At 26.2% G+C, this 25489-nt stretch overlaps 4 protein-coding genes across 8 annotated transcripts in view; 2 read left to right on the plus strand and 2 right to left on the minus strand.

The window, feature by feature from the left end:
* Positions 1-8365, minus strand: part of LOC119680103 (MAP/microtubule affinity-regulating kinase 3) — a 48728-nt gene extending 40363 nt beyond the window's left edge. For 2 of the 5 annotated variants that reach the window (XM_038092773.1, XM_038092770.1), the window contains exons 1-3: positions 7789-8365; positions 3215-3395; positions 2603-3157 (exon numbers count right to left, since the gene is read on the minus strand). In XM_038092773.1, the coding sequence (XP_037948701.1) occupies positions 2603-3148 (546 nt within the window). In that variant the 5' untranslated portion in view covers positions 3149-3157; positions 3215-3395; positions 7789-8365. The remainder of the gene's footprint in view (positions 1-2602; positions 3158-3214; positions 3396-7788) is intronic. The other 3 variants (XM_038092776.1, XM_038092771.1, XM_038092774.1) reach the window with 2 other exon arrangements.
* LOC119680107 (meiotic recombination protein W68) lies at positions 4968-6291 on the minus strand. The gene is made up of 2 exons (XM_038092779.1): positions 5696-6291; positions 4968-5608 (listed from the first exon to the last, which is right to left on the minus strand). The coding sequence occupies exons 1-2, from the start codon at positions 6114-6116 to the stop codon at positions 4968-4970; spliced, it is 1062 nt and encodes a 353-aa protein (XP_037948707.1). The 5' UTR covers positions 6117-6291.
* Positions 8366-10432: 2067 nt separating the features above from the next.
* On the plus strand, positions 10433-11512 carry LOC119683650 (proteasome subunit beta type-5). Its single transcript, XM_038097446.1, has 2 exons — positions 10433-10653; positions 10712-11512. Exons 1-2 carry the CDS (start codon positions 10525-10527, stop codon positions 11396-11398), a joined length of 816 nt encoding a protein of 271 aa, XP_037953374.1. The 5' UTR covers positions 10433-10524; the 3' UTR covers positions 11399-11512.
* Positions 11513-19724: 8212 nt separating this feature from the next.
* On the plus strand, positions 19725-25425 carry LOC119684519 (neogenin-like). Its single transcript, XM_038098578.1, has 6 exons — positions 19725-19847; positions 22604-23080; positions 23172-23615; positions 23676-23747; positions 24992-25126; positions 25241-25425. The coding sequence occupies exons 1-6, from the start codon at positions 19760-19762 to the stop codon at positions 25423-25425; spliced, it is 1401 nt and encodes a 466-aa protein (XP_037954506.1). The 5' UTR covers positions 19725-19759.
* Positions 25426-25489: the final 64 nt, after the last annotated feature.

Raw genomic sequence — 25489 nt, forward strand, 5'->3', positions numbered from 1 at the left:
AACAAGTGTTTATATACATTAAGTAAAAATATGTTTATAGAAGATAGAATATATACATATTTTGTAATATTACTATAATATTGTTTAACAAAATAATTATAATTGGCCACATGATCAATATTTTTTAAATAATATATATAAGAAAGATGTTTCTTATCGATATTATCGACTAGTAATGTTGCGGTGTAGAGTGAATATTCATTTTGTGACATTCGAATTCGAACAGTATAATACTTAATATGATTTTTCTTTTAGTTTATTTGATAAATTTTTTATTATTTAATAATTGATCTTTTTAAAACATAAATGATAAAAACTAATACTAATTAAATAAATAAATTAAAATATTGTCTATTTTTTTTTTGTTTAAAAATAATAAATTTATTAATTATGAAACGGTCTAATTGGTCATTTCATTAAAACACAACATTATGGATTTTTTAATTAGTATTTTTTACCAAAATTATATTTCTGTATTAAATATGTTTTAATAACAAAAGATTGTGCATTAATACTTCAAAATTTCAACCGGTTCAAAATTCCATAGAACTATAAAATTATATATGAACTAATAAACCATTAAATATAAGGACCACTGATGATACGTATTCAAATTTGATTAAACTAAATTTAAAATTAATAAAGGTCAATATCATTTACTTAAGTATTAAAGCAATATCTATATTTAAGAGGTATAGACATTATATTGATATTAAAAAATCCTGAATATTATTCTTTAAACCACTTAAGTCACACATTAAAATTTTCACAATGCATATGAATTACCCAATTATTTTGAATTCATATTAATAATCAGTAAACCCTTTTACTCCACTAAAGATTAATATACATATATATATATATATAGATTGATCACAAGAAGCCAATATATATACATTGAAATAAACAATATTAATTACTGCTAACAGTACCAAAAAAAGAAAATGAACAAAATAATTAGAAGCAAATAAAAATTTTCACAATTGCTTATAACATATATATTAAATAAACAAAAGAGAAAGTGTTACCTAACAGTACTAAAAAACCCTATAAATTAAAAATTAACAACAAAAAAAAGCTGACTCGGTTAATTACACTTAACAGAAATAAGAAAAAAATTTCTGTAGAAAACTTCGTATATATAAATATTTTCAATACGAAAACAAAATTATTTTAGGTGTACTCTAAAAAATATTTTCATATATAACATGTGATATATGACTTAAAAGTGAAATAAAAAAATTTAAACCACAAACAAGACTTTTATGTATGTATATTTAAACTTATTTATTTATTTATACTTTTTTGTTTATTTATGTATGTATATTTAAACTTATTTATTTATTTATACTTTTTTGTATTTTAATCTCATATTTTTAATTTTATATTTATATAAACTTAATATTTTATAGTAAGTTCTTAATTTGTTCTATATATTCCTCGGTTTACGAGAATCTGCAAAGTTTTTGATACGTTGACTAGATTCATATTAAATAAATAAGAATTATTGTTATTTTCTACAAAGAATAAATTTGTATATGAAAAGTAAATATATATTTGTTAACCACGTTTATTCAAAGTTAAAAAAATATATATACTTATATATATATTTTTTATTTTATATATTTGTGCATATATTGTTAATAATATAATTCCATATTATTATATAGAAGATTATTATAAAAATAAATAAAATAAAAACTAATAAAAAAATTTTTCACGATTAAATAAGACTTGTCAATAAAAATATATAAGAAAGGAAATTAAAATATATATAAAAAAAGAAATAACAATATTTACAAATTTACATTATTTGAATGAATCAAATTAAAATAATTAGATTTTTATTAATTAATGAAATTAATTATTTTTTTATTAATTTATTAATTTAATTAATTTTTATTAATTTATTAATTAATTATTTTTTATAATATTGCAACATATAAACAATTTGAAAATTGAATATATTATATTAGATTATAGGCACACTATGTTTAATGAATTCACGATGCCATTGCATAGAATATTATATTAGATTATGATATATTATATTAAAAATATAACAATTTTCAATCTACATAACGAATTATCAGCTAAATAAACATATCTTAATCTTTAAATCGAATACAAATAAAATAAGGATTTGTAATAATAGTGATGTACATTTTTTAAAAGATCTTTTGTAATGCCATAAAACATAATTTTTTTTTCCTAGAAGATAGTTTCATTTTCAATGACGGCCAGAAAAACTTTTGAGGAGGAGTTCGTAATTATAGAAGGAGACAATAAATCTCGACCACTTTTTTCTTTTTGTTCAGTGAAACTCAGCTATAACAGAATATGACAGATCACATTCTTTCACAAAAAAATATATTTTAAATTGAAACATATCTTGTTGAACAATGAAACCAAATATTTTAGACTCACAGCAATTACATAAATTAAATTAAAATAATATTTCAATATTATTTTAAGACTTAAAATGACATAAATAATTTATTTACCTATATACCTATGTACAATTGAAGTGGTAATATATATATATATATATATATATATATTTATATAAAAAATAAAACATTGCAAAATTTTAAGTACTTACCTTTGCTGATGTTGATCGCTGTTTGATAGCTGTTGAATTAGTATGAGATATTATAGCGCTTTTATTAATAACTGGTGCACCGCCACTATTGGTACCAACTCCAGATATATGATGATGATGATGATTCATATTCGATATTGCAGCATTATTTGTAACATGATGCCTATGCTGATGACTATGCTGAGATTGAGATTGAGATTGAGGCTGAGATTGATTGGTATTAGTTGTGGAAGTTAAACTGTTTGTGGCTGTAGTAACCATACATGTTGTTACTACAGGAGCGACAGTAGTTTGTGGCAGTCCAATTATGTTGGCATTTGCAGAATCATGTTGATCTTTTACAGAATGCACCGAACTATTTATAACATGTTGCTGGTCTTGGGGTTGTAATTGTGTTGTATTACTTGTAGAAGTTGATCCAGTGAGTGTTGTTAATGCCGAACTAACCACTGCTGCTGTTAAAGACATTGTTGTACCATTCGTAACATGCTCGGCTGGTAATGATTCAGGAACTGGTTGGAGAGTTGTACGCATTGTTGTTGACATATTTATCTTCTATTATTAAAATGTTATAATATATAAATATATAAAATATTACAATAGTGTTTATACCTATTTCTTGGTAACTCCGGTATCACTTTAAACAGACCAAACAAAATTAACTGCCCAAAACTGAGATTCTTTGACCAAAATACTAAGTGTTGTACGTTGCAAGTGTAAACACTTAATTTATAAATGCAATAATGTTTCATGAACTGCTATATAAGCAGCAGTGTTGCGATAAACGAGCCACCTTTTATTGAAAAAGAAAAATAATTTTAAATAAATTAATAAAATGAATTAATGAAATAAATAATAGAAAAAAATATGCATACAATTTTTAATCCCAAGCAATAAAATTTTTAATATGTAAATGCAAAAGATATTATTGATTATTAATTTAAATTTAATATATCTTTGTTTATATTCTCTATATTTATTGCGAAACAAAATCTGTTTTCTATTTTTTGAACTATTTATTACCATGTTGTTACTGTTAATATTACTGTATAATCTAATACATAACATATATCTGCGTTATATTATAAAATTGTAGTAAATATCACATACGGTCCCAAAAGCATCGTTAACTAGAGGTCAACAAAAAAAAATTATTATAACATAAACAAATTTTTAACATTTTTACTGCATTTTTTTTTTAAATACGTTAAAAAGCGTGTTCTAATGGTATTAGAGACATAATCACATTATTGTAGCCTTTAGCACAGTTATCCTTTTACATTTGGTTTTCATTATCTTTGATGATATAATTTCATATGTCATATAGGGTCATTGTCGTTTATTATGTTAAGTAAAAGAAACGATTTTAATTTTCTATGCATATTCCAATAGCAAAATCAATTTCTATCAACTAACTTCTCTTTTATTAACCGTCCAGACTAGACTAACTTTAAATGGTAACAAAAGAGTGCTTATTAATATATTAATTAAACAGGATTAAAATAATTTATAAAATTACTTATAGAAATATGAAGTACAAGTTCTTTTATAAATATTTATATTTTATTTATTTATTCTGATCAAGTCTTATATGAATAATTTATATTTATATAGATAATAAGTAAGAACTTATTTATTTTATTTATTCCTTTCATCATTATTCAATTCATTATTTATTAAAATAACCCGCTCTAAGGAAAAAAAAAACTTGCAAACGATGGCATCTTAGCCTAATAAAAGCTATAAGAAAACTATGATATTCTTGCGTTATTTTTAATTATTCGCGAAAATTGAACTTAAAAAAAATCTACAAACATTACATTATATTAGAAATGGATAAATATTAAAAAAATACAACAAATATTTTATTTTACTAAATTGAATTGTATGGCTGTTTATATAAATTTTTCAAATATTATCAAATATTCATTAGGAGTGGTCTTTCGAAATATTTTCGGTTTAATATAATCAATTTAATTGGAAATTACTTAGTTAATATTAGAAAATAGAAAATATGAATTGAAATGTAAGATAAAAAAAAATTAAAATTAATTTTAATTAAGTGATATTAAAAATTACATTAAGTGTCATAATATATAAACAATAATGCATATAAAAATTATCTAACAAATAACTATTTTACCTATATATATTTATATTTACATCTAACATGAAAGTATATGTGTATATCCAATATTTATATATATACATATATATATGTATACATGTATTTATATCTGAATATAAGATTTATTGTTTATTTCATTTATATTTAAAATATTTTACAGACAACTTTTTCAAACCTTTTGAATAATATAACTATAATTAAGGTTTTATTATAATTATTTAAAACTATTAATAAAAATTATATTAATAAATTTCTTATTATCTTATTAGGTATATAATCATTGATTAAGAAATCCATAGCATTACTAGCAAAACCTTCAATTTCAGCTTTAGAATTAATTTGATGAAGTATTTGCAATTCATGTCGAACACCCTCACTTAAATAATTCCGTTTTAGCAGGTCATTTATTTTTTTACGGTCACGCATACTAAGCGCAGATTGCGAAACAGGCATAACATTGATCTCCGATGGATGAATACCGACCCATAGAAGATTTGGACATGCTAAATGTATACCACCATTTGCAAGTGTTCTTGAGCCATGACGATAAACAAGCATAATTTCAATACCATATGGATCAGCATCGACAAGAATGTATACAGGTAATTGATAGATTGTGTTAAGTTGATTTACAAAATAACGAGTGCACATATCAGGATAACCCCTTCCTGTTATTAGTATAATATCTACTCCTAATAAACTTAAAATATTTCGGCTTAATAAATATTCAAATACAGTATCCTTTTCAATTATTAATACAAGTGCGGCATTCGTTTGAAAATGATGAATCATTCTAATATCTTGAGGCAATAATGTAGCATTCATTTGTCTACGACAGTCTATTACATCGCCATTGTGTAAACAGATACTTATTGCACCTACAACAGTCCAATAAAAGAAATAAATGTATTTTGTTTGATTCAGATTAAATTAAAAATGTTTATAAAATAATTATAAGAAAATACCTGCAATAAGACCCTTTCCAGAGGAAAATATTCCTAAATTCCATGGCGACGTTTGCAAGATACCGCATACATCGTGTACCGCTCTATAAATGTTAGTTTGATTGCGAGTAAATACTGGATTCTTATAAAAAAGTTCACGAAACATGCTTGTACTACTTTGTAGCAAATGTTGATGCACTTCCGCTAATATATACAGAATAATAGATAATCTGTAACGACTACGTGCTTGATTATATTTAATTTCGGAAAAAACTAAATTGTTTTTGTTTTTCCGTAATATTAAAAGTCCATTATTGGATGTTTCAAAATTATTCCAGTTGGAAATATTTATCAAACTTAAACAAAATCTTCCACTTGTCGTCATTTGATGTATAAGGTCTGTTATAATATGCTCAATGTAATTGATTATTAGAATATTCATTTTTAAGCACGCACACCTTACAAATATATCGTTTAAGAAAATGTGAACATATTTATTGATTAGATATCGGCTATAAAAATATTATCTGTAAAAAATAATGACCATACCCTCAAAGATAAATTCAGTGCAGTTCATTTAATTCATCAAATAACCTTAATATTTTATTGAAGCTGCAAATTTTTATTTAGCGAAGCATTTGCAGTATCTTACAAGTATCCGGGTAGAATTCCATACCAACTACAACAAATTATGGTTATTTACCAACGAAAATCCTTTAAATATGTCCAAGGACTGATAAAATGATTAATTGACGTTTTGGAATTATGTCGAATTACAATGTTAAATTTAAACGAAGTGAGCCGTTCCTATTTATTCCTTCAAAAAAAAAAAGGAAGCCCATTTTGTACACGCAGCTACATATTTATGGAAAATGTTATGTATAAGTGAGAAATGAAATTAAAATTGTTGACAAAGCAACCGTGATAACTTTTAAAAGGTAATCAATGATACTAAGTAAGGCGCAGGAAAGGGCTGTATACTAAAGGGAATATATATATTATACATATGACTGTAAATACAACATAAAATTTATATTTTAATTTATAATATAATTAGAATATCTGTATCACAGGGTATATAAAACGAAGTAGGAGTTTAAAAGATACTGAATCTATAACACAAACCTGAAACAAGTGTTCTAAACAATCTTTTTTTTTAATAGTTAAGAGAATAATGATAAAGATACAAAAGTTAAAAATATAACTTAAAAGATTGTTTAACAAATAAATAAATGATTATGAAATGGAGTATAATATACTTTCTAATGTACAGGTATATGGGAGTATAGTTTATTATATTATGCATTTTTTTATGCGTTAAATAGTTTTTAGAAACTATACAGAAAAAATACTGTAAAAACGTGCAAATTCAATCCAAATATATCGATTTCCAAATAAAGGAGGCTGACGACCGCACTTACCTACCTATATAATATTTATATATATATATGTTGTTAAAGAATATCAGCTAAATTTTGTAATAAATCTATTTTTACTTAAAATAAAACTGGGTATGTTTAAACACATGTTTAGATTACATGCAATGCTATTCAACTAACATACTTATATAAGGATAATTTGAAAGTAATGAATTGGCATGTGTTTTAATTTCATTCATTAATTATTTTATATTTAAACAAAAATTCAACATACAATACCAATGTATAAATAAATTTACAACAATAAAATATACTCAAAACCGTCCTGTGGTTCATGGTAGGAAGTTTGTATTTAACTTGGCTAAGTAGTCATATGTATGTATGTATATAATTGTTAAAAAAAAACTTGTACATAGATGGCAATTTTGGGACCAATTCAACTTATTGCAATGACACACACATAAAAAAATTTTTATATGTATTATCGAACATACGTAATCAAATAAAAGTACTATATTTTTAATATTAATTCTCTTATTGTTAACATAAATTAATTCTATATTTAAATTTAATTCAAAAATTGTAATTTTACTTTTAATTTTATCTATTAGAAAATATTTTTTAGGGTTTATATACTGCCCAAAATTCATATGTTTATATATACACATATATAAGTTACATTAAGGCAACCTTTTATAGGTGGCATCTCCCAAAGTATCGATTATTTGAACTTACCATTAAATGGACCGCCTCTCTATTAATATGTTTAATGTAAATGAAAAAAAAAGACTAGAGACGCATTTTTTTATAACGTTGACAATAATTTTGATATTGCACATACATTTAAAGATTTGTTTTATATTTTTAATTTATTAACATGATTATATTTATTAACAGGAAACGATTTTTAGTTCGTATATTTGCAATCAAGATTTTTATTTGTTTAAATAGTTGAACTCGACGTGAACAAAAGCTCTATATATATATATATATATGTACATATATATATTTATAACAAAAAGAGCTAGTTTATCTGCTAAGGTAAAATCATTATTATGTATATGTATGTATTTTAAATGGACCAGTTCAACAATTTCAAGGTATTATTGAACGGTATACACACAATTCAAAACTTTCAGTATTTTATTTCTTATTTTTATAACCACTGCCATATACACTCCAAAACTTCACCACTTACGTTCAAGTATTTATTTTAAAAGTATTAAAAATATTTTTCACTCTAGGTCTGCTAAATATTATAAAAATTGGGTAGATACACGCATACACACGAAAAGGGCGACAGCCATATTAACTTTAATGCAATCGTCACTACTAGCAAAATGATCGATTTTTAAATAAACAGTTGCCACAGTGAATAAATATAGCTATTGTGAACATATTACATTAAAGTGTACAATTTAACGAAAAAATTTTGTAGCTAACTGATTAATTTATTTGTATTACAGGCAAAGTATTGTAAGTAAATACACAAAATCATATGTATTTAGGATACTCGTTCACACTTTTAAAAATTTTTGAAAATTTAAATACATTTTTCCTGTTTATTTAATTGTACATTTTTAACTCCGAGTTTACCCCTAATCACATGAAATTGTATTCGTTTGACAAATCATCATAGTCATAATAAATCTTATAAAACATGATTCTTGACCTTGCTAAAAACTTTATTTTAAATAAATTTGCTAAAAATATATAGAAAAAGAAATTAAACCTCTTTTCTGTCTTACAAAAGACGAACGAAAGATACACTATTAAGCATCTTTCGAAAGACTTTTAACTATCTTTGTTAAAATTGCCCTGTAAATTTTCTAAATCAAAAGTAAATGTGAAGCGAATCTAAATTATTCAAACGAAAACAAAAGGTATTCCAAACACATCAAAGCGATATGTCATCTATTGTGAACTTTAATTTAAAATTTTATCGAGACTTTCAGTCATATGTCAAACATTTTTTACAAACAAAAACTTTCATGAAATTATTATATATCACAAATTTGAAAATTATGGAAAATATGTATCTTTCTATTATTTATTATATTGCTATTATATCTTTCAACATGAAATTTCATGTCATTTTTAATTTAATTTGATTTGTAACAAATGTCAAATTGAATGAAGGACAAAGTTTCATATTCAACATATGTAAATGCTTTTAACATTCTCTAGACTATACATCAAATTTTTTATAAGAACTTAAAAATTTTAAAAAGACTAGCAAGTTTTTTGACGTATTTCAAAGCAACTGGATGCAGCTACTGTGACGATAATATGGATTAATATTGAAAATATTTATTTAAATCTGGAGCTAATCTAAATTAATCAAATGAGAACAATATTTATAATTTTATGGAATTAATTTTCTATAAACAATTTTTTACAATAAAATTTTTAACATATATGCACTATATGAATAAATACACATTTAAAATAAATTTTTATGTACTCACAATGCAACGAAAATAAAATAAAATATTTAATAAAAAGTTTCAAAATATTGAAAATAAAATTTAATTGTGGTTTTAATTTAAATAAATTAATCTAATATGCTAATACCTAATAGTACATTAACTGTCTCATTTAGGCACTTGGCACTTTTTTATATTAATGAGCGAACGTTCATATCATTTATGCAGGTGATAGGAATTTTATGAATTTCACTTAATATATTACACAACAAAAGTTGTTATTGATAAATTAAATCATTTATATACATTTTATATATTAATAACATATTCAATTAATAATAACAAACTTTATAAAATACATATTTCGTCAGTATCTTTGTATACAGCTCAGCTGTTATTTGTTTACATTTTACATATAAAAAGTATGACGTATAAAACGTTTTTCATATTTTGGTGATTTCCTTTGTGGGAAAATTATTTTTAAGGGTACTTTTGCTATAAATCAAATTAGAAAAAAAATTATAATAAAATATATTAATATATAAGTTAGTAAATAACACTAAGTTTTTCATAATTATAATATTTTTAGCAGAGAATCAACTATAAAATTCTCTACTAAAATTTGTGTACTGTTTCCACATTTGGTCTGGCGTTGTCATACTTATTGTTAAATGCTTCCATTCTTCGCGCACTATTTGATGAGCGATTAGTTGAATAAGAAATTGTCAAAGATCAAATAAGTAGAGAATTTTATTTTTAACAACTATTGAAGTATCTTTGAAAGTCAATTGATGCAAAAGAAACGATATATTTTAATCCTTGATCTCGAATATCTTAACATACAAAATTGTTCTCGTTTCGGAAACTCAAAAATATTTTTAAAATTTTTTAAAAGAATATACATTTATTTTATTATTTGAATGTTTCATCCCGTTTCTTTTGACATGTTTCATACCTCATCATTCCATTTATAATAAAGTCAACATTACATGCAGGTTTTGTTTAAAGTTGATTGTCATTGTGGAATCGTCGGTGTCTGAATAAAATGGCTTTAAGTGAAATTTGTAATTTTAACGATACAAATAAAATATTTGATCATGAAACAATGCTTAGTTCAACCCTTTCCATAGGATTAAACAATTTTCATTGTTTGCAAGCTCCACCATATTCAAATGTATGTATATAATAAATATATTGAATGTGATTTTCTTATTCATTAGTTTTTCATATAGCCGGTGCAAAATTTAAAAAAATTTCAATCTGAAGCTGGTTTAAAAATTGACTTCGATCATGGTACTACTACTCTAGGATTTAAATATCAGGGTGGTGTGGTATTGGCTGTAGACTCGCGTGCTACAGGCGGTCAATTTATCGGTTCACAAACTATGAAAAAAATTGTCGAAATAAATAAATACTTATTGGGTACATTGGCTGGAGGTGCTGCAGATTGTGTTTATTGGGACCGCGTATTGGCTAAAGAATGTCGTCTGCATGAACTTCGTAACAAAGAACGTATTTCGGTAGCCGCTGCTAGCAAAATTATGCAGAATATTGCACATGAGTATAAAGGTATGGGATTAAGCATGGGTATGATGTTGGCAGGATACGATAAACGTGGCCCAGGATTGTATTATGTCGATTCTGATGGTTCACGTACACCTGGTAATTTATTCTCTGTAGGAAGCGGATCTATTTTTGCATATGGTGTGCTCGATTCTGGTTATAAGTGGGATCTGGAAGACGAAGCTGCTCATGAACTTGGCAGACGTGCTATTTATCATGCTACGTTTAGAGATGCCTATTCTGGTGGTATTGTTCGAGTATACCACATGACTCCCGATGGTTGGGTACATATTTCTGATACCGATTGCCAAGAACTTCATTATAAATATGAAGCAGAAAAAAATAATGCTAAGTGAAAATAGTTTTTTATGGATGAATTAAAATAGCCCTGGACATGGATTATTTTATGTATTAAATAGCTTTTCTTTTAATAATGTACTTTTCAAGTTTGAATTAAAAATTAAAGATTATACAGATACTTTTTATTTAAACAAATTATTTCATATTTTAACTTGATGAACTTGTTAGCAAAATTACTTGTTGACTAATCAGAAATATTTGTAATATGCTGAGCTTCCACAAATGACCAAACGATGTAAATAAATATCTTTGTTCCCAACCCTTCCATTAAAATCTTGTGATATATTTGATACTTAATCTTTAAACAAAGGGCAACATGATTATAACAATAACAATCATTTTCCTTTGGGCTAATAGCATAGATATGTATGCATGTAACCTGATGTATATATAATATATATATATTATATATACATCATGTTATATATATATAATATATTATATATATAATATTATATATATAACATGAAATTATTTCGATTAGTTGAATGTTATATCCTAGCTTTAGTTTGTCAGATTAGAGATCTCAAGACTTAGAAATAATTTAGAGATAGTTCTTTTAGTTGAGCGAAGATTCAAGAAGAAGATTTCATATAGTCACGGATTATTAAAAAAATAAAATAATCTTTTCGCAAGAGAATGACATCTATTGTAACCATAAGAGACGTTACTAATAGTTATTATTGATAATAGTTATTATTGAAAAATGTTCATGTATATACATTTTTTTCATGTTGCTATTAATATTATTAATATTTTCTTGTGTGGGGAATTCTACTCGTTCGTATTTTTTAGAAACAATTATTATACGAGATCTGAATGGCACTTGAAAAGTTGACGTTAGCTTGTCTCTCCGTGAGCTACATTGTTTAATAAAAGAAAAAATACATTAACCACACTAAAAATAAAAATGAAGAATATGATTTCTTTAAAATTAACTTCGTAAAGTATTTTTTATTTCTAAAATTGCTTTTTAACGTTAAAACTTGTATAAATATTTTTTTAATTAAGTAATTGATATACAAAGCCCAGAATTGACCTCATAATATGTAATGCGTGGGAACAAAAATTGAATGTATTCAAAAGTACTATTCTTGTATACATTGGTTTTAATTGTATAACAATTATTCGATTAGCCATATGCTCAATTCATATTGTCGATTAATGTTATTACACGCTGTATTGACAAACGGTTATCTATAATTAAATGCTAAAGCACCCAACAGTAAAATAAGGGATCGTATTAATTCAATAGGATATATGTACATGTTACTAAAATTAGTAATATAATATATAAGTAATATAAGTAAGGACTTAAGCATTAATAAATAAATCGTTTTTTATTTAAAAAAATGGTGGTAATAAAAAAAAAGTAAATGTATGAAGTAGTAATAATCAATTGTAGGATTAATAAAATGTTTTAATATTCAATCGTATTTTTACTTATCAAAATAATAAAAAACTTGAAAAGCTATAAGACAATAACTTTGAATATAGTGATAAATAAGTTGAAAATGTGTTTGATCTTTTTGCTCTTGCTGTGACACAGAACATGATTATATTATTTTATGTCAACTTTTTACACCCGCTTCATCGAATGCCGAACCTAACAGAACCTATTTACTAGGCATAAAATATATAGACGTCATATATTTTTATGCTACAACTGATTCAATCAGCTAACTTACTTTAAATTATTTCAAATAAACCATCTTCAACCCGGACATGTTATAGAGACACAGAGAAAATCGTGTGCAGTGGTTATAGTTTGACAATTCCTTCTATTAAAATTATGCAAAAGAAGGAAATACAATTTACAATTTATTATATATTTCAGCAGTATAAACAAAAGAATCATAGAATCATAAAAGATTTTAACTCAAAAAATATGTAGTCATACACATAGACGGTTAATAGACCTAAGTGCCGTGACATAATAACAGACACTTTAACTATATCTCTTTAACACAAACTTTAACTTAGTTCTAAATTATATGGAAAAAAATTATGTGGAACTACAATCCAGTTGAAGATACCGGCTATCATATATAAACGTTTATTTGGAATACTAAAGATATGGGTGTAACAGTAATTATATATATAGGTTTATATACTATTGGACATAAATCAGAAAAAAATCAAGTAACAAATTAACTTCTGCTACAAAATTATGAATAGACATTCATTGAAAGTTGAAACATTTATTAAATAATATTGTGATTGAATATATGTAAAATACAGTCGTGGAAAGGAACTGTAGAGTGCAGGTTAAGAGATGAAGAATATTCTTGTTATGGTGTCGTTTTCCACTATAATAAGAGCACAGAATGACAACATCACAAACAATTTTTGCTATGATGTCTTTTTCCACTATAATAAGAATTCAGAATGACAACATCATCAATAAAAAATGTAGTGAACTTATATATAGAGTAGAATTTTTTACAGAAATAGTTTGAAAGTTGATGCGTTTTCGATATGTGATTTTCTCAAATCATATTTGAACAATTTGTGATTCCTTCCAGTAATTTATTTGCGTGTCTAAAAAACAAACCTAAGATTAGTAATGTAATAGTCAATACTTTTATTAATAAACCAAACAAGGTTCTAAGTTTTATCTAAGTTTTAGATATAGACAAAGCGATCTAAAATTGGATATTCATTTTATGTGCCAGAAATCTTTTTCTATAACTTGGTACTCAAACAAAACATAGTACACCTTTGGATGAAGAACATTTTGTACAACTAGCGGATTAGCTATTTTGCAGTCTTGATTTAAAATATTTGCGAGTGCTAATGCATTACTTAAGGACATGTCAATGTTACTGATACTGTAATTATTGCAAACCACCTTTTTGATGAAGATATTCTCAAAAGTGTTCCAGAAAATTTGGAAGTTTATGTAGATGAAAAGATTTTCATAAACCTTAAGCAATGTGTGATAGATATTATAATTATATTTATGTAGTCGGAAAAGAATGAAGAAAAATTAGCTGATACTTTTAAGAAGTTACCTGCTTTTGGACAAATTTCATTGTCAATTGATCGTTTTTTTCGACTGTATATGAGATTTAATTATATTCATACAATAAATAATATGAAATAGTTTTCGATTTACTTACATATCTTTTTATTTATTTATTTATATTTAGCTATGAATTTGAATTATTATTTACATAAATTCTTTGTTTTACCATAAATTCGTATCTCTGCTTTATCCGGACGCCTGAATTTTTTTGCCTTGGGGAAATTTTTTTGCACGCCTGCGTATAATGTGACAAAACCGTTTATATTTTCGGAACAATATTTTCGTAATTAATGATTGCCTAATTTTGAACTATAGTATCATTATTATTATAACAAAAATATAAATATTTATTAAATAATTTGAATAAATAAATTTACTTTTCTTTTTAATATATATTTTATTTCATAAAAAATATCATGATCCTTAAGTTGATTGTAATTATGCCAATGTTAATTTCATTTAATACAAAATATTATTTTTTTTAACTTTTATATTTATTTATCAACAAAAAAAAATTATTTTTGCTGCCGTTTTATTTCTACGTTTATTTATATTTATTAACATAACAATGGTTTATCTCCCCGTTTTTTATGTTTCTTCAATTTTGTCGTTTTTATTATTTATTGTTCTTTTGTAAGAGATTTAAGATAGAGTCTAAGTGCAATTTGAATGAGCCAGGCATTCATCAAAGTCTGTGGGTCAAAAAAATAAATTATTTCTTGTTATTGCGCTACTGGATTATACAAAAGAAGACTATTGTATACAAAATTTATCATATTGTCAGCTACAAATATATATAATAATTGATAATAGGGTATAATTAATTTATATATTACGGAAGAGGCTCTTAATAGAGTTCACATTCCAGGATAATTGGAAAAAAGTAATAGTCCAATGAACAATATACGAATAATATACAATACTGGATATTTTTCTGCTTACTGTAAGGATTCTTAAAATAATGTTTAATTCCAACTAATGGATGTTATAATATGGGTTGATCAATTTCGTATTAAAGTGTGTTAAAATCCTAAAAGTATACCAATTAAAACAACTGCCTAGAAAAATATAAAATATTAATACTTAAAATTAAAAAATTGGTTACTTCAATATTTAGTCATAACAAACCAAACAAAAAATGGATACCGCGTTTGGACACAATCTATTTGACTTAATAACACGTTGATGATAATAAGCGCTGTTTAGAGATTTCAAAATTGAACACATCTTTATACGATTTGTGATTATGGGCGACATATAAGCCTATCATTATATGCCGAAAATAAATCAGTAGTCAGCTGAGACGGACGGAGGACAGCTGCGGTTGAAAGCTAGCTAAATTGACCGACTGTATAACAGTCATCTATTTTCCGTTCCTCATGTTTCATATAGCTTCTTTAACGATCCATTTATCGTCACTTGATTAACGTACATAGCTGTTACTTTGTTTAGGTTTCAACATTCTTCGTAGAACTATGAGTGTCGCTTTTTACTTTGAGATTACAGGTTCATTTTAATATGGTACTTAGAATATACTAGGTTCAACAGTTTTTCACGTGCTCAAAAAGAGTAGAAATTTTATAAATACATATATTTTTCATTAAAAAAAATAATTGTTAAAAGTTTATTATACAATGGATCAATCAGTAGATATCCGTTTATTGTCGCTTCTGGATCAATTTGTAGATATTCGTTACTTCTGTAAAACGTTCTCATAAAACGTTTCATATAACTATAATTTATATTACATTCTCGATCGTATAAATTGAAAGAATGGCTCTCGTTGTTGGATAGTGTTGAAGTCAAACGCTATCCAATGATATATTAACAGTTTCAAATTACAATAATCATATAGCAATTATATTCATCATACAACCTATTAATCATCATAGGTTATTATTTAGCACTCATTATCATAGCAATCATACATAATAATCATACAGCAGAGTTTTATGATACCTGGTACCTAGTAGTAGGTACTACCTACTAGCAAAACAAAACAAGATGCTAGGTGCGTAGTCATAATAGAAAAGAAGCTGCTTCGGAGGTATTTCGGAGGTACCAGTTTGGAAATACTTTTGTGAATCTATAAACCTTTGAGTAAAATTATTTGGACTATTATCAATGATTTGATAAAAGTTTGTTAAAAATTAACTGGTGTGATATTCCAGATAAGCGCTTGAATAAAAAACGAGTACGTACTATCAATTACAAAGTAGTGTTCTTCCACAGTAGGAAAAATATAAAGTTGCTGGTAGGTTATTTGATGATACACATTGACTTGTGTTATCATTACAACAAGTTTGTCTGATCTGACAAACTCATCTTGATCTGATGAGTTTGTGTGATCGTCTGTGTTTAGAATGACATTTCTATTCACATTTCTGGACTATGAAGAGGATACTGGTATAAGAGATCTTGTAGTCGTTAAAAGATAAAATAGATTATATATAATTATTTGGTCCACAATCAATACTTCGATGTTAATCAACGTTTAAATAAACGTCGTCACTGGCGCAATATTCCAGATAAACCCCAGAATAAATTTCAGTTTTGTTAAAATTTGTTACAGTACAAAAGATATTTCAATGTCGCAAATGTTTCTAGAGTGTTTTTATATTAGAACAAATATGTGCCTAACAACCGATTAACTTAGTTGATATAAATAAATATGAGGATATTAGATTTGAAAGTGGGGTGTCTTTAGCCTGGCTACATTACGGATTGTATATGAAGCGCAACTAAAGTTATTTTTCTATATTAGTTTGATATAAAAAGGCGTGTATAAAGGACTTGTTTTATATTTTTTATAATATATCCTACATATTATACCCTCCATTCTCTTACATACAATATATTTATAAATAAATATAAACAGAAGTGACTATTATATTTAATAGAAACTAGTAATAAATAGAAACATAAAGAGGTTTTTTTTCGAAAAGTAGTGAACTACAACAACAAAAATTCATTTTTATATTATTTTAATTAATTGAATTTTTGGTTGTCCAAATACCTAGCATCAGTGGTCTTGAAAATAATTCTCCAATAATGTACAAACATAAACAAGTCAAGTACGGCTTTGGGTCAGTTGGTTCAGGTGCGCTGACTCTGAGCTTCAAATTTGGCAAGACTCGACTTCGATTCCTGGTACTTGCAGTCTCAAAAAATTATTTACGAATAATTAAATTCAAGAGTTATTTCTAAGATCACTGATGATGGATATTTGACAATACTCTAAAGAGCTGTAGGGTCAGCCAAAAATATAATTAATTAAAATATTATAAAAATGAATTTTTATTGTTGTAGTTCACTAGTTTTCGGAAAAAAAACTCTTTATAAATTGAATCTATTATTATATGCATTCATAAATATTCCGTAAATGAAGAGTTTTTCACTTTTTAAATAATTTCTCTTTATGAAGCATTTCCTTTACTTAAATTTACATTTTTTTAAATAAACTAACTTTGAAGTTATCAAAAGAATATAATTAGACTTTCTTTTACTTCGACACGTATTTGCATTGTATTTCATTTGTTAGAAAATTTGGTAATTTTCATCAATTGTAGTATTGAAATTTTGAAACTGATCCAAACAACTGAAAGCCGACCACGTTCTAAGACTGCTTCATCTTCGAACATTCTACCACATAAAAAAAAATTCTTTAAGTTAAAGTAGATATTCTGCGCTTTTTCACATAAAAATGCTATAAATGCGAGTACATTTAATTCCAATTATGTATCTCAATGCTTCGTGTCTTGTATTATTATTCACTTAATACACAAGACAATCTATCTACGAAAAGTAAGGATTTGGAGACACATTCATGAATCAATTTAGATTTTGTAAAATATGTGGCAGTTTCAATTTGACGGTCTTCGTGTTTATTTCGGTTAAGCGCGCACATAAGGTCAAGCTCGGTCGATCATTTGAAGATACAATTTTTCTTAAATCCAATTAAATAGTTTACAATGTTAAATTGATTAAAATTATGTTTTAAAATTAATGATTGATTAGTTTGTGTTTTTCTTTTTATAAAATATATATTAACTAAACATTACCAAAAAATACGTGTAAATAATTTAAAATTAAAAAAATGCATTTATTATGAAGATATGCTATAGTCTATAGATATATTTTTGCCATATAATTTTTCCGATATAATTTTAAAAATATATTCTTAATTACACGGTTTTAATATTTTGATGGAATTTCTTCATAAGATATAATATATAAGACAACAATTAGAATTTAGGCTTCCAGCAGTGCGAAGCACTGCAAACACAATAGATCTTTTGTGCTAAAGGTTTTACACTAATTAAATTTATTAGTGACTACAATCGACTTATAAACTATAGAATAAAAATATAATAAAAATCTAATAAAATATTAAATTAAGTACAAAAAAAAATTTAATTATACTTTTTATTTTTGACTTTATCAACTGAAATTGTTACTCTATGTCAGGGCTGTTCAAAGCATGGCCCACGGGCGTCATGCGGCCCACGACAAATATTTTTGGGTTTCACGACTAATATTCATGTTTCTAATCTACAACAATTAGTCAAATTTTTCTTTGCAATATTTTAGTAACATGACGTTATTTTATTTTTGTGGTGTCCCAAAAAATGAATTAAAATTTTTTAAATAATTTGTTATACTGCACGTTCATTTACTTAATTGGTAAAGACTTTAGTATATATTCAAAAAACTTGTGTCCAGTGCCGTAAGTCATTATATTAAAAATAAAATATTTTTCGTATACCAATAAATAAACGTGGCTCCCCCACCTATTCAGTAATTTGTTTTGGCCCGCAATCTTATCTGGTCTGGACAATCCTACTCTATATTATAGAAAATTATCATATAATTCAAACTGCAATCAGGAATTTAAGGTTTTAGTTCTATTTACAAGATTATAAGTTAAATATGTTTTTTTCCCTTAAAGTATTTTTTAAATTAAACTGTAAATTATATCGTTTTAATCCACTATAAAGTAATATAAGACATATAAATCCATCTATAATTATTAAAAATCAGTTAGAAACTATTTATAAGTTTATTATGTTATATAAAATATTATACAATTAATAAAATATCAATTAAAATATAATTTATAGTTTCAGATATTTAAACTAAATATTTTTGCAATAATATTTATATAAAATAAAACAATACGTTAAATATAAATTAAAAAATTTGGTTAATAATAAAATATTATCAATAAATTAAAATGACAATTCCAAAAAAAATAATACTATATATGTATATAATTTGGATTGCGTCATATGGAACTGAAGCTAAACCTAAACTTAATTTTTCTAATGAGATGGAAAATAATAAAAGTTTTGTCAGTGTACCAACTACTATTAAAACACTAGAAAATGACACCGTTCTATTGCCTTGTTATCACAATGGTAAGAATTATTAATATTATTATATTATTATTAGCTCTTTTTATATGTTTTTTTATAAAAAATGGGAAGACTCAACGATATACAGGCATGGGATACGTTCGGATAAAAGAAAATCCAAAATTCTCAATGAGATACCCCGTAGAGATATCAGTCTTTTGGTAGGTTTACTTATAGGTCACTATAAACTAGGAAACCATGCGAGAAATATAGGTCTCCCTTTCAATCAAACCTGTCGCAGCTGTTGGGAATGCTCTCATTTACAATGTTTTTGCCCAGCTCATGCTGGGCATGAGCTTAACACTTAAGGAGCCTCCTTTCTTGAGGATCGTGATCAATTACAAGACCTGACACTCAATAGCATTGTAGGCTTGTTGTAAGCCAAAGGATCTAGGTGGTGTTAAACCTTGTGTTTTCCTACTTATACGATAACACAATGGTAGATCCATTAGGGATCGATGATATAACCTAACCTAAATGTTTTTTAGCATTCTTAAGTTTTTTATGAATTTAATTAAATACTTCTTTTATATTAATAGAATAATCGTAAATCGAGACGCCATTATTGTTACTTCCAACATGTTTGTAATCTTTCATTTCAGAGGAGTATAGGGTCTTTGGTTTCGTCCATCATAATATTGGTAAAGACTATTAATTTGAAGCTTTTTGAAGGGATAGTTGGACTTGCAATAGTATTGTAATTACTGCTTAGAGTATTGTTGAAGGCTGTTGTTTCTGTCTTTCTAGAACCAAGTAATTAGAAAACCACATCCATGATTTGTAGAAGATTTGCATCAACAACATAAGACATGGCATAAAAATAATCAAAAATTAGGATTAACAAAGTGCTGTTATAAAACATTATTATGCTGTAATCAATCAATATTTTTCATATACTATAATTCTATTTCAATTCACAATATAGAATTGGGAATATCTGATTAATGAATAATATATGATTATATACAAATATAAAAAAATTTACAAATATAGTAACGAATTTCGAGCTTTTTGCGATAAATAAGATACTATTAAATTTATAATAGCACATTCATTATATTACGTAGGTAGTTTGAATTGATAATAATAGTTTGAAGTAATGATGAATAATGAATAATAGTAATGAAATATGATATCATAGCCACTTAAGAGAGATTTTGAACAAACGAAAAAAACATTTCTAAATACCAACTATGATTACTTATGATATGCGGCAACTAAACCCTACATGAGATGCAGACTTTAAAATTAATGAACTAATTTCGCTTTAATTTTTCTATTAGCCTTGACATTCATGAGGGCATACACCTACTTTAAGCTGGTACCTATTGTACAGACGCTGGAGGTGTAAATTTTCCTTTAACCAAATGAAAACATAATTATATTATTTAGTTCAATATATATTTCTTATCAGCTAAATATGATAAAAAACTATAAAAAAAATCTGATATAATACAACGATTGGAAGAATACATCCGTAAACCATTTTCATAAAAACCCCTCTTCATATATAGATAGAAAAGATAGTTTTTTACTTATATATAGATATATAAAAAACTCGACCTACAATAGTCCCGAAAACTTAATTCCACTTCCAATGTTGGAAGCGCTTCAGAATGTCATCGAAAAGCTGAGAACTGATAAAAGTATTAGAGCACCCACAATTGTTGTTGGATCCCTAAAATACGGAGATGCCTATCTAATGACACAAATTCATAAACTTATTGACTACATATGGGAAGAAATGTTTTAATAATTATTCCAATTTTTATATCTAATTACTCTTAGCCATAATGAAAACGATAAAATATACTGTTATACTAGACTAGTTGGGAATTATTGGTGTTGAATGTATACGAGTAATGCACACGAAAGAAATAAATCACAAGAGAAAATCAATACAGTAAAAATTTTCTTAAGTGTGTTGAATATAAGGAGACTATCTGAGAATAAACACAGGTATCACAGTATGATGAAATTTATGATGAAATTTAGAACCATTAGTTCTTAGAACCAATATACTTATTGACAGAGATTTTATAAATTGATCTCCTATAGTTTATGCTTTAATGGGATATAACAGGTTTTTGGTGGCTGAGAGTGATCTTAAATGAGCGACTATGGTGTGCAACTATACATGACCCTCTCGAAAATGAAATTCGACAACGGAAATATAGGTGGATTGGACACACGTTACGCAAAAGCACAAATGATGTAGCACATGCGGCTCTAACCTGGAATATGCAAGGCAATAGAATCCGAGAACGACTACGCAATTCTTAGCGTAGAACCATAAACAATGAAACGAATAAATCGATACGTGAAATGAGATATACCGCTCGAGATAGACAAAATTGGAAAACTTTTGTACAAACTCTTCGTGAATAGGCTAAGTTTATACAAATAAATATTGTACAGAACATGCCATAATAATAATAATAATAAACATTTTGAAATTTTTTAAAATCCTACACGAATAATATTTATATAGTAAATATTAAGTCTAAATACCTAAGAACGTGTATAAAAAAGATTAAAATCTATGAACATTTAAAAGAATTTTATTTAGATTCCTCTTCTTCTCTTCTATAAAGTATTATCAATGCATTATGGATATAAATTTCAATATATGTAGTACTGCAGATTCATGTGGTCAAAATATTTTGTTTTTTCATCAATTATATTGTAATAATCTTTTATTTAATAATAACTTATATTTTCTTTATAAATAAAAGAATTCACTTCATTCTTTTTTGTAGCTACTTTCTATTTTGTTCGTTGGCATAGAGATGATATATCATTAGTTGATTCAAGGCATCCTGAAACGACAGCATCTAATCGTATACATTTATTTTCGAATGGTAGCTTACAAGTATCCAATGTACGAGAGGAAGATAGTGGTGAATATTATTGTGAAATGATGGCTAATAACACGCATGCAGTACAAGTTCACGCTATTGAAGTACAATCGCCACCCATATTAAAAGCTGAACCTACGGGATTATTGGAATTACCTATTGGTGCTATTTTTGAATTGATTTGTGAAGCAAGAGGTATTCCACATCCTGCTATTACGCTGCTTATGAATGGTAGTAAATTTGATGAATACCATATAAGTAGTCGCCATAGCTTTCTAATAAAAGTATCATCGCGTTATATGACTGGCCCTATTGAATGTTTTGCTACCAATGGTGTTGGAGAACCAGCAACGGCGGGTGTATATCTAAAAGTTTTATGTAAGTACATACATACAATTGATTATTTATTATTTTAATGTACGTATTAGAAAATTAATTATATTTTATAAATTTAAACTCTGTAATTTAGATACTCCAGAAATTTCTAGTAAATCTGATATAGTTTACACAAAAATAAATGCTCGTGCGCAACTTGAGTGCATTGTCGAATCGAATCCACATGCAAATGTTCATTGGTTTCATAATGGTATTCCATTGACTTTTGATTTACGTATAACCCGTCATGATACGGAACTGAAAAATAATGAAAGCTTAAGTTCACCGTTCCTTGTAAGCAGTCATGTTTTAGTAATACGTAAAGTTCGCGATTCTGATATTGGATTATACGAATGCCGAGCTCAAAATAAGATTGGTTTCAAAAGTATCACCATCGATTTGACTGGTAGACCTATGCCATGTGCTTTCAAGATAAATACCGGTGAACAAGGCTCAACGTCACATTTATTGGTATGGCAAACAGAAAGTCTTTCACCAGTTACAGACTTTAAATTAAAATTTCGTCAAATCACTTCAGGTAAGTGTGCTAAAACATTTTATCTCTCAATTTAACTAATAAAGACTGGTTTTGTTCTAGAAAATAAGACCTTACAAAGAAATCAAAATGTTAAATGGACTGATCTAACTATACCATCCGATATTGCAGTAGGTAAGTTATAAAGTTGTGCGCTATATTATTATAAAATATTTTTTAAAACAAACTTATATTCATTTATATTAAGAACTAAATATTTGTCTAAAGAACTTACTTATCCCGCCCGTAAGAAAATAGTACACTTAATAAGAATAAACATAGGTCATTTTTAATTTAGAAATTTATTATTAATTAATCAATTTTGTTCTTCTTTGCATAAGCCGTAAGATATAACTCCACCTATCGCCTAATGCCTATCGCATATCAGATATCCTTCATGTAAGCAACTTTCTTTCTTCTGTCAATACAGTAACTTCCAAAATAAGTTAATAGAAAAATCGAGACTTTATGCACTCACAAATGTGTGTTTTTAGTCCATCAATGTACCAAAACTTGTATGCGGTCAAAATAGTGCATCAAATGAGATTTGGACCTTTGATCCATGAGTTATTATTACCCGTAATTTATCTAGTTTACGTTGGTAGACTTTCGTCACGGATAATACATTAAGGTCATAGTGTAATATTATAAGTTTTAATAATGATATTATTAAGTCTAAGTTGGTAAACTTTCTTCACGGATAATACACGAAGGTCATAGTGTAATATTGTAAGTTTTAATAATGATATTATTAAGTCTTCTCTTTTTCCTTTTTTACACCGTATAAATTTTAATTTGTACTACACATCTATAGAGCTAGAAAATATCATCTGTGAGGTTAAACGTCCATGCTATGGTGTTCATGAACTCAGATTTAACACAGCCCTTCCAATGGTAATTTTTTCTACGGGTATTAAACAGAAGTTCATACAGTATTATATCTGAGTTGACAACTACGAATAAAACATGAAGATTAAACACTCATTTTGATATCCCTCCTGCTTATGATGGACTCGACAGTAACGAAATAGCCGACTTACTTGCAAAGGAGTTAATGCGCTAACTCACTTCATAGGACTAGAAAATTGATTAAAGCCTTTAATACAATAGATGCAAATACTGTTGTTAGTACTTATACTAATTATTAGAGTAGTCAGTGGCTTATATAAAGGATATGCGATAAGCGTTAGGCGATAGGCGGAGTTATATCTTACGGCTTATGCAAAGAAGAACAAAATCGATTAAAGCCTTTAATATAGTAGATGCAAATAGTTAGTACGTATACTTATTGTTAGAGTACTCAGTAAAACATCAATTGCATCATATATAAAGTTACTAACAATCAATATTTTAATAATATGCTTGTAAAATAATTTTAGGTCCAATTTATACTGCATCATATACTCTACGAGGGCTTCAACCTGCCAGCATTTTTGAAGTTATCGTACTAGCCCGTAATCATTTCGGGTGGAGCAGTGATAGTAAAACAATAAGATTCACAACAGGAGGTGAAGGTATGTTTTAAGACTTCATTATTCAACTACTAATAATAGAACATAGAACACTTTAGTTCAATTTACTTTTCAATATACATAATTTAAATTAATACTATTGACATTTTTTTACAGTTGAGTTGCCAAATTATTCCACAGAATCTGAAATGACTGAGGAAACTTTTGATGAAATTAATGAAGTTGAACAAGATTCGCATATATCTTCAGGTTGCTTAGATTTTAGAATTTCTGCTAAGTTATTCTATGTTTTACTCGGATTTATATATATACTAAATAAAACTTTTTTCACTAAATCATAATCATAATGTATTAATAAATTTCTTTAATAAAAAATTAGTTTATTTTTTTATATTTAACATTTGT

This window comes from Teleopsis dalmanni, chromosome 2 (genome assembly GCF_002237135.1).
Source record: "Teleopsis dalmanni isolate 2A chromosome 2, ASM223713v2, whole genome shotgun sequence".
NCBI classification, from domain to species: Eukaryota; Metazoa; Arthropoda; class Insecta; order Diptera; family Diopsidae; genus Teleopsis; species Teleopsis dalmanni.

Coding starts and splice junctions, on each gene's coding strand:
- LOC119680107 (XM_038092779.1), bottom strand. CDS start 6,116: ATGAATATTCTAATAATCAATTACATTGAGCATATTATAACAGACCTT. Junction 5,609..5,695: donor TGGAAAGGGTCTTATTGCAG/GTATTTTCTTAT, acceptor GGACTGTTGTAG/GTGCAATAAGTATCTGTTTA.
- LOC119683650 (XM_038097446.1), top strand. CDS start 10,525: ATGGCTTTAAGTGAAATTTGTAATTTTAACGATACAAATAAAATATTT. Junction 10,654..10,711: donor AAGCTCCACCATATTCAAAT/GTATGTATATAA, acceptor TTTTTCATATAG/CCGGTGCAAAATTTAAAAAA.
- LOC119684519 (XM_038098578.1), top strand. CDS start 19,760: ATGGAAAATAATAAAAGTTTTGTCAGTGTACCAACTACTATTAAAACA. Junction 23,616..23,675: donor ATTTCGTCAAATCACTTCAG/GTAAGTGTGCTA, acceptor GTTTTGTTCTAG/AAAATAAGACCTTACAAAGA. Junction 23,748..24,991: donor ACCATCCGATATTGCAGTAG/GTAAGTTATAAA, acceptor AAATAATTTTAG/GTCCAATTTATACTGCATCA.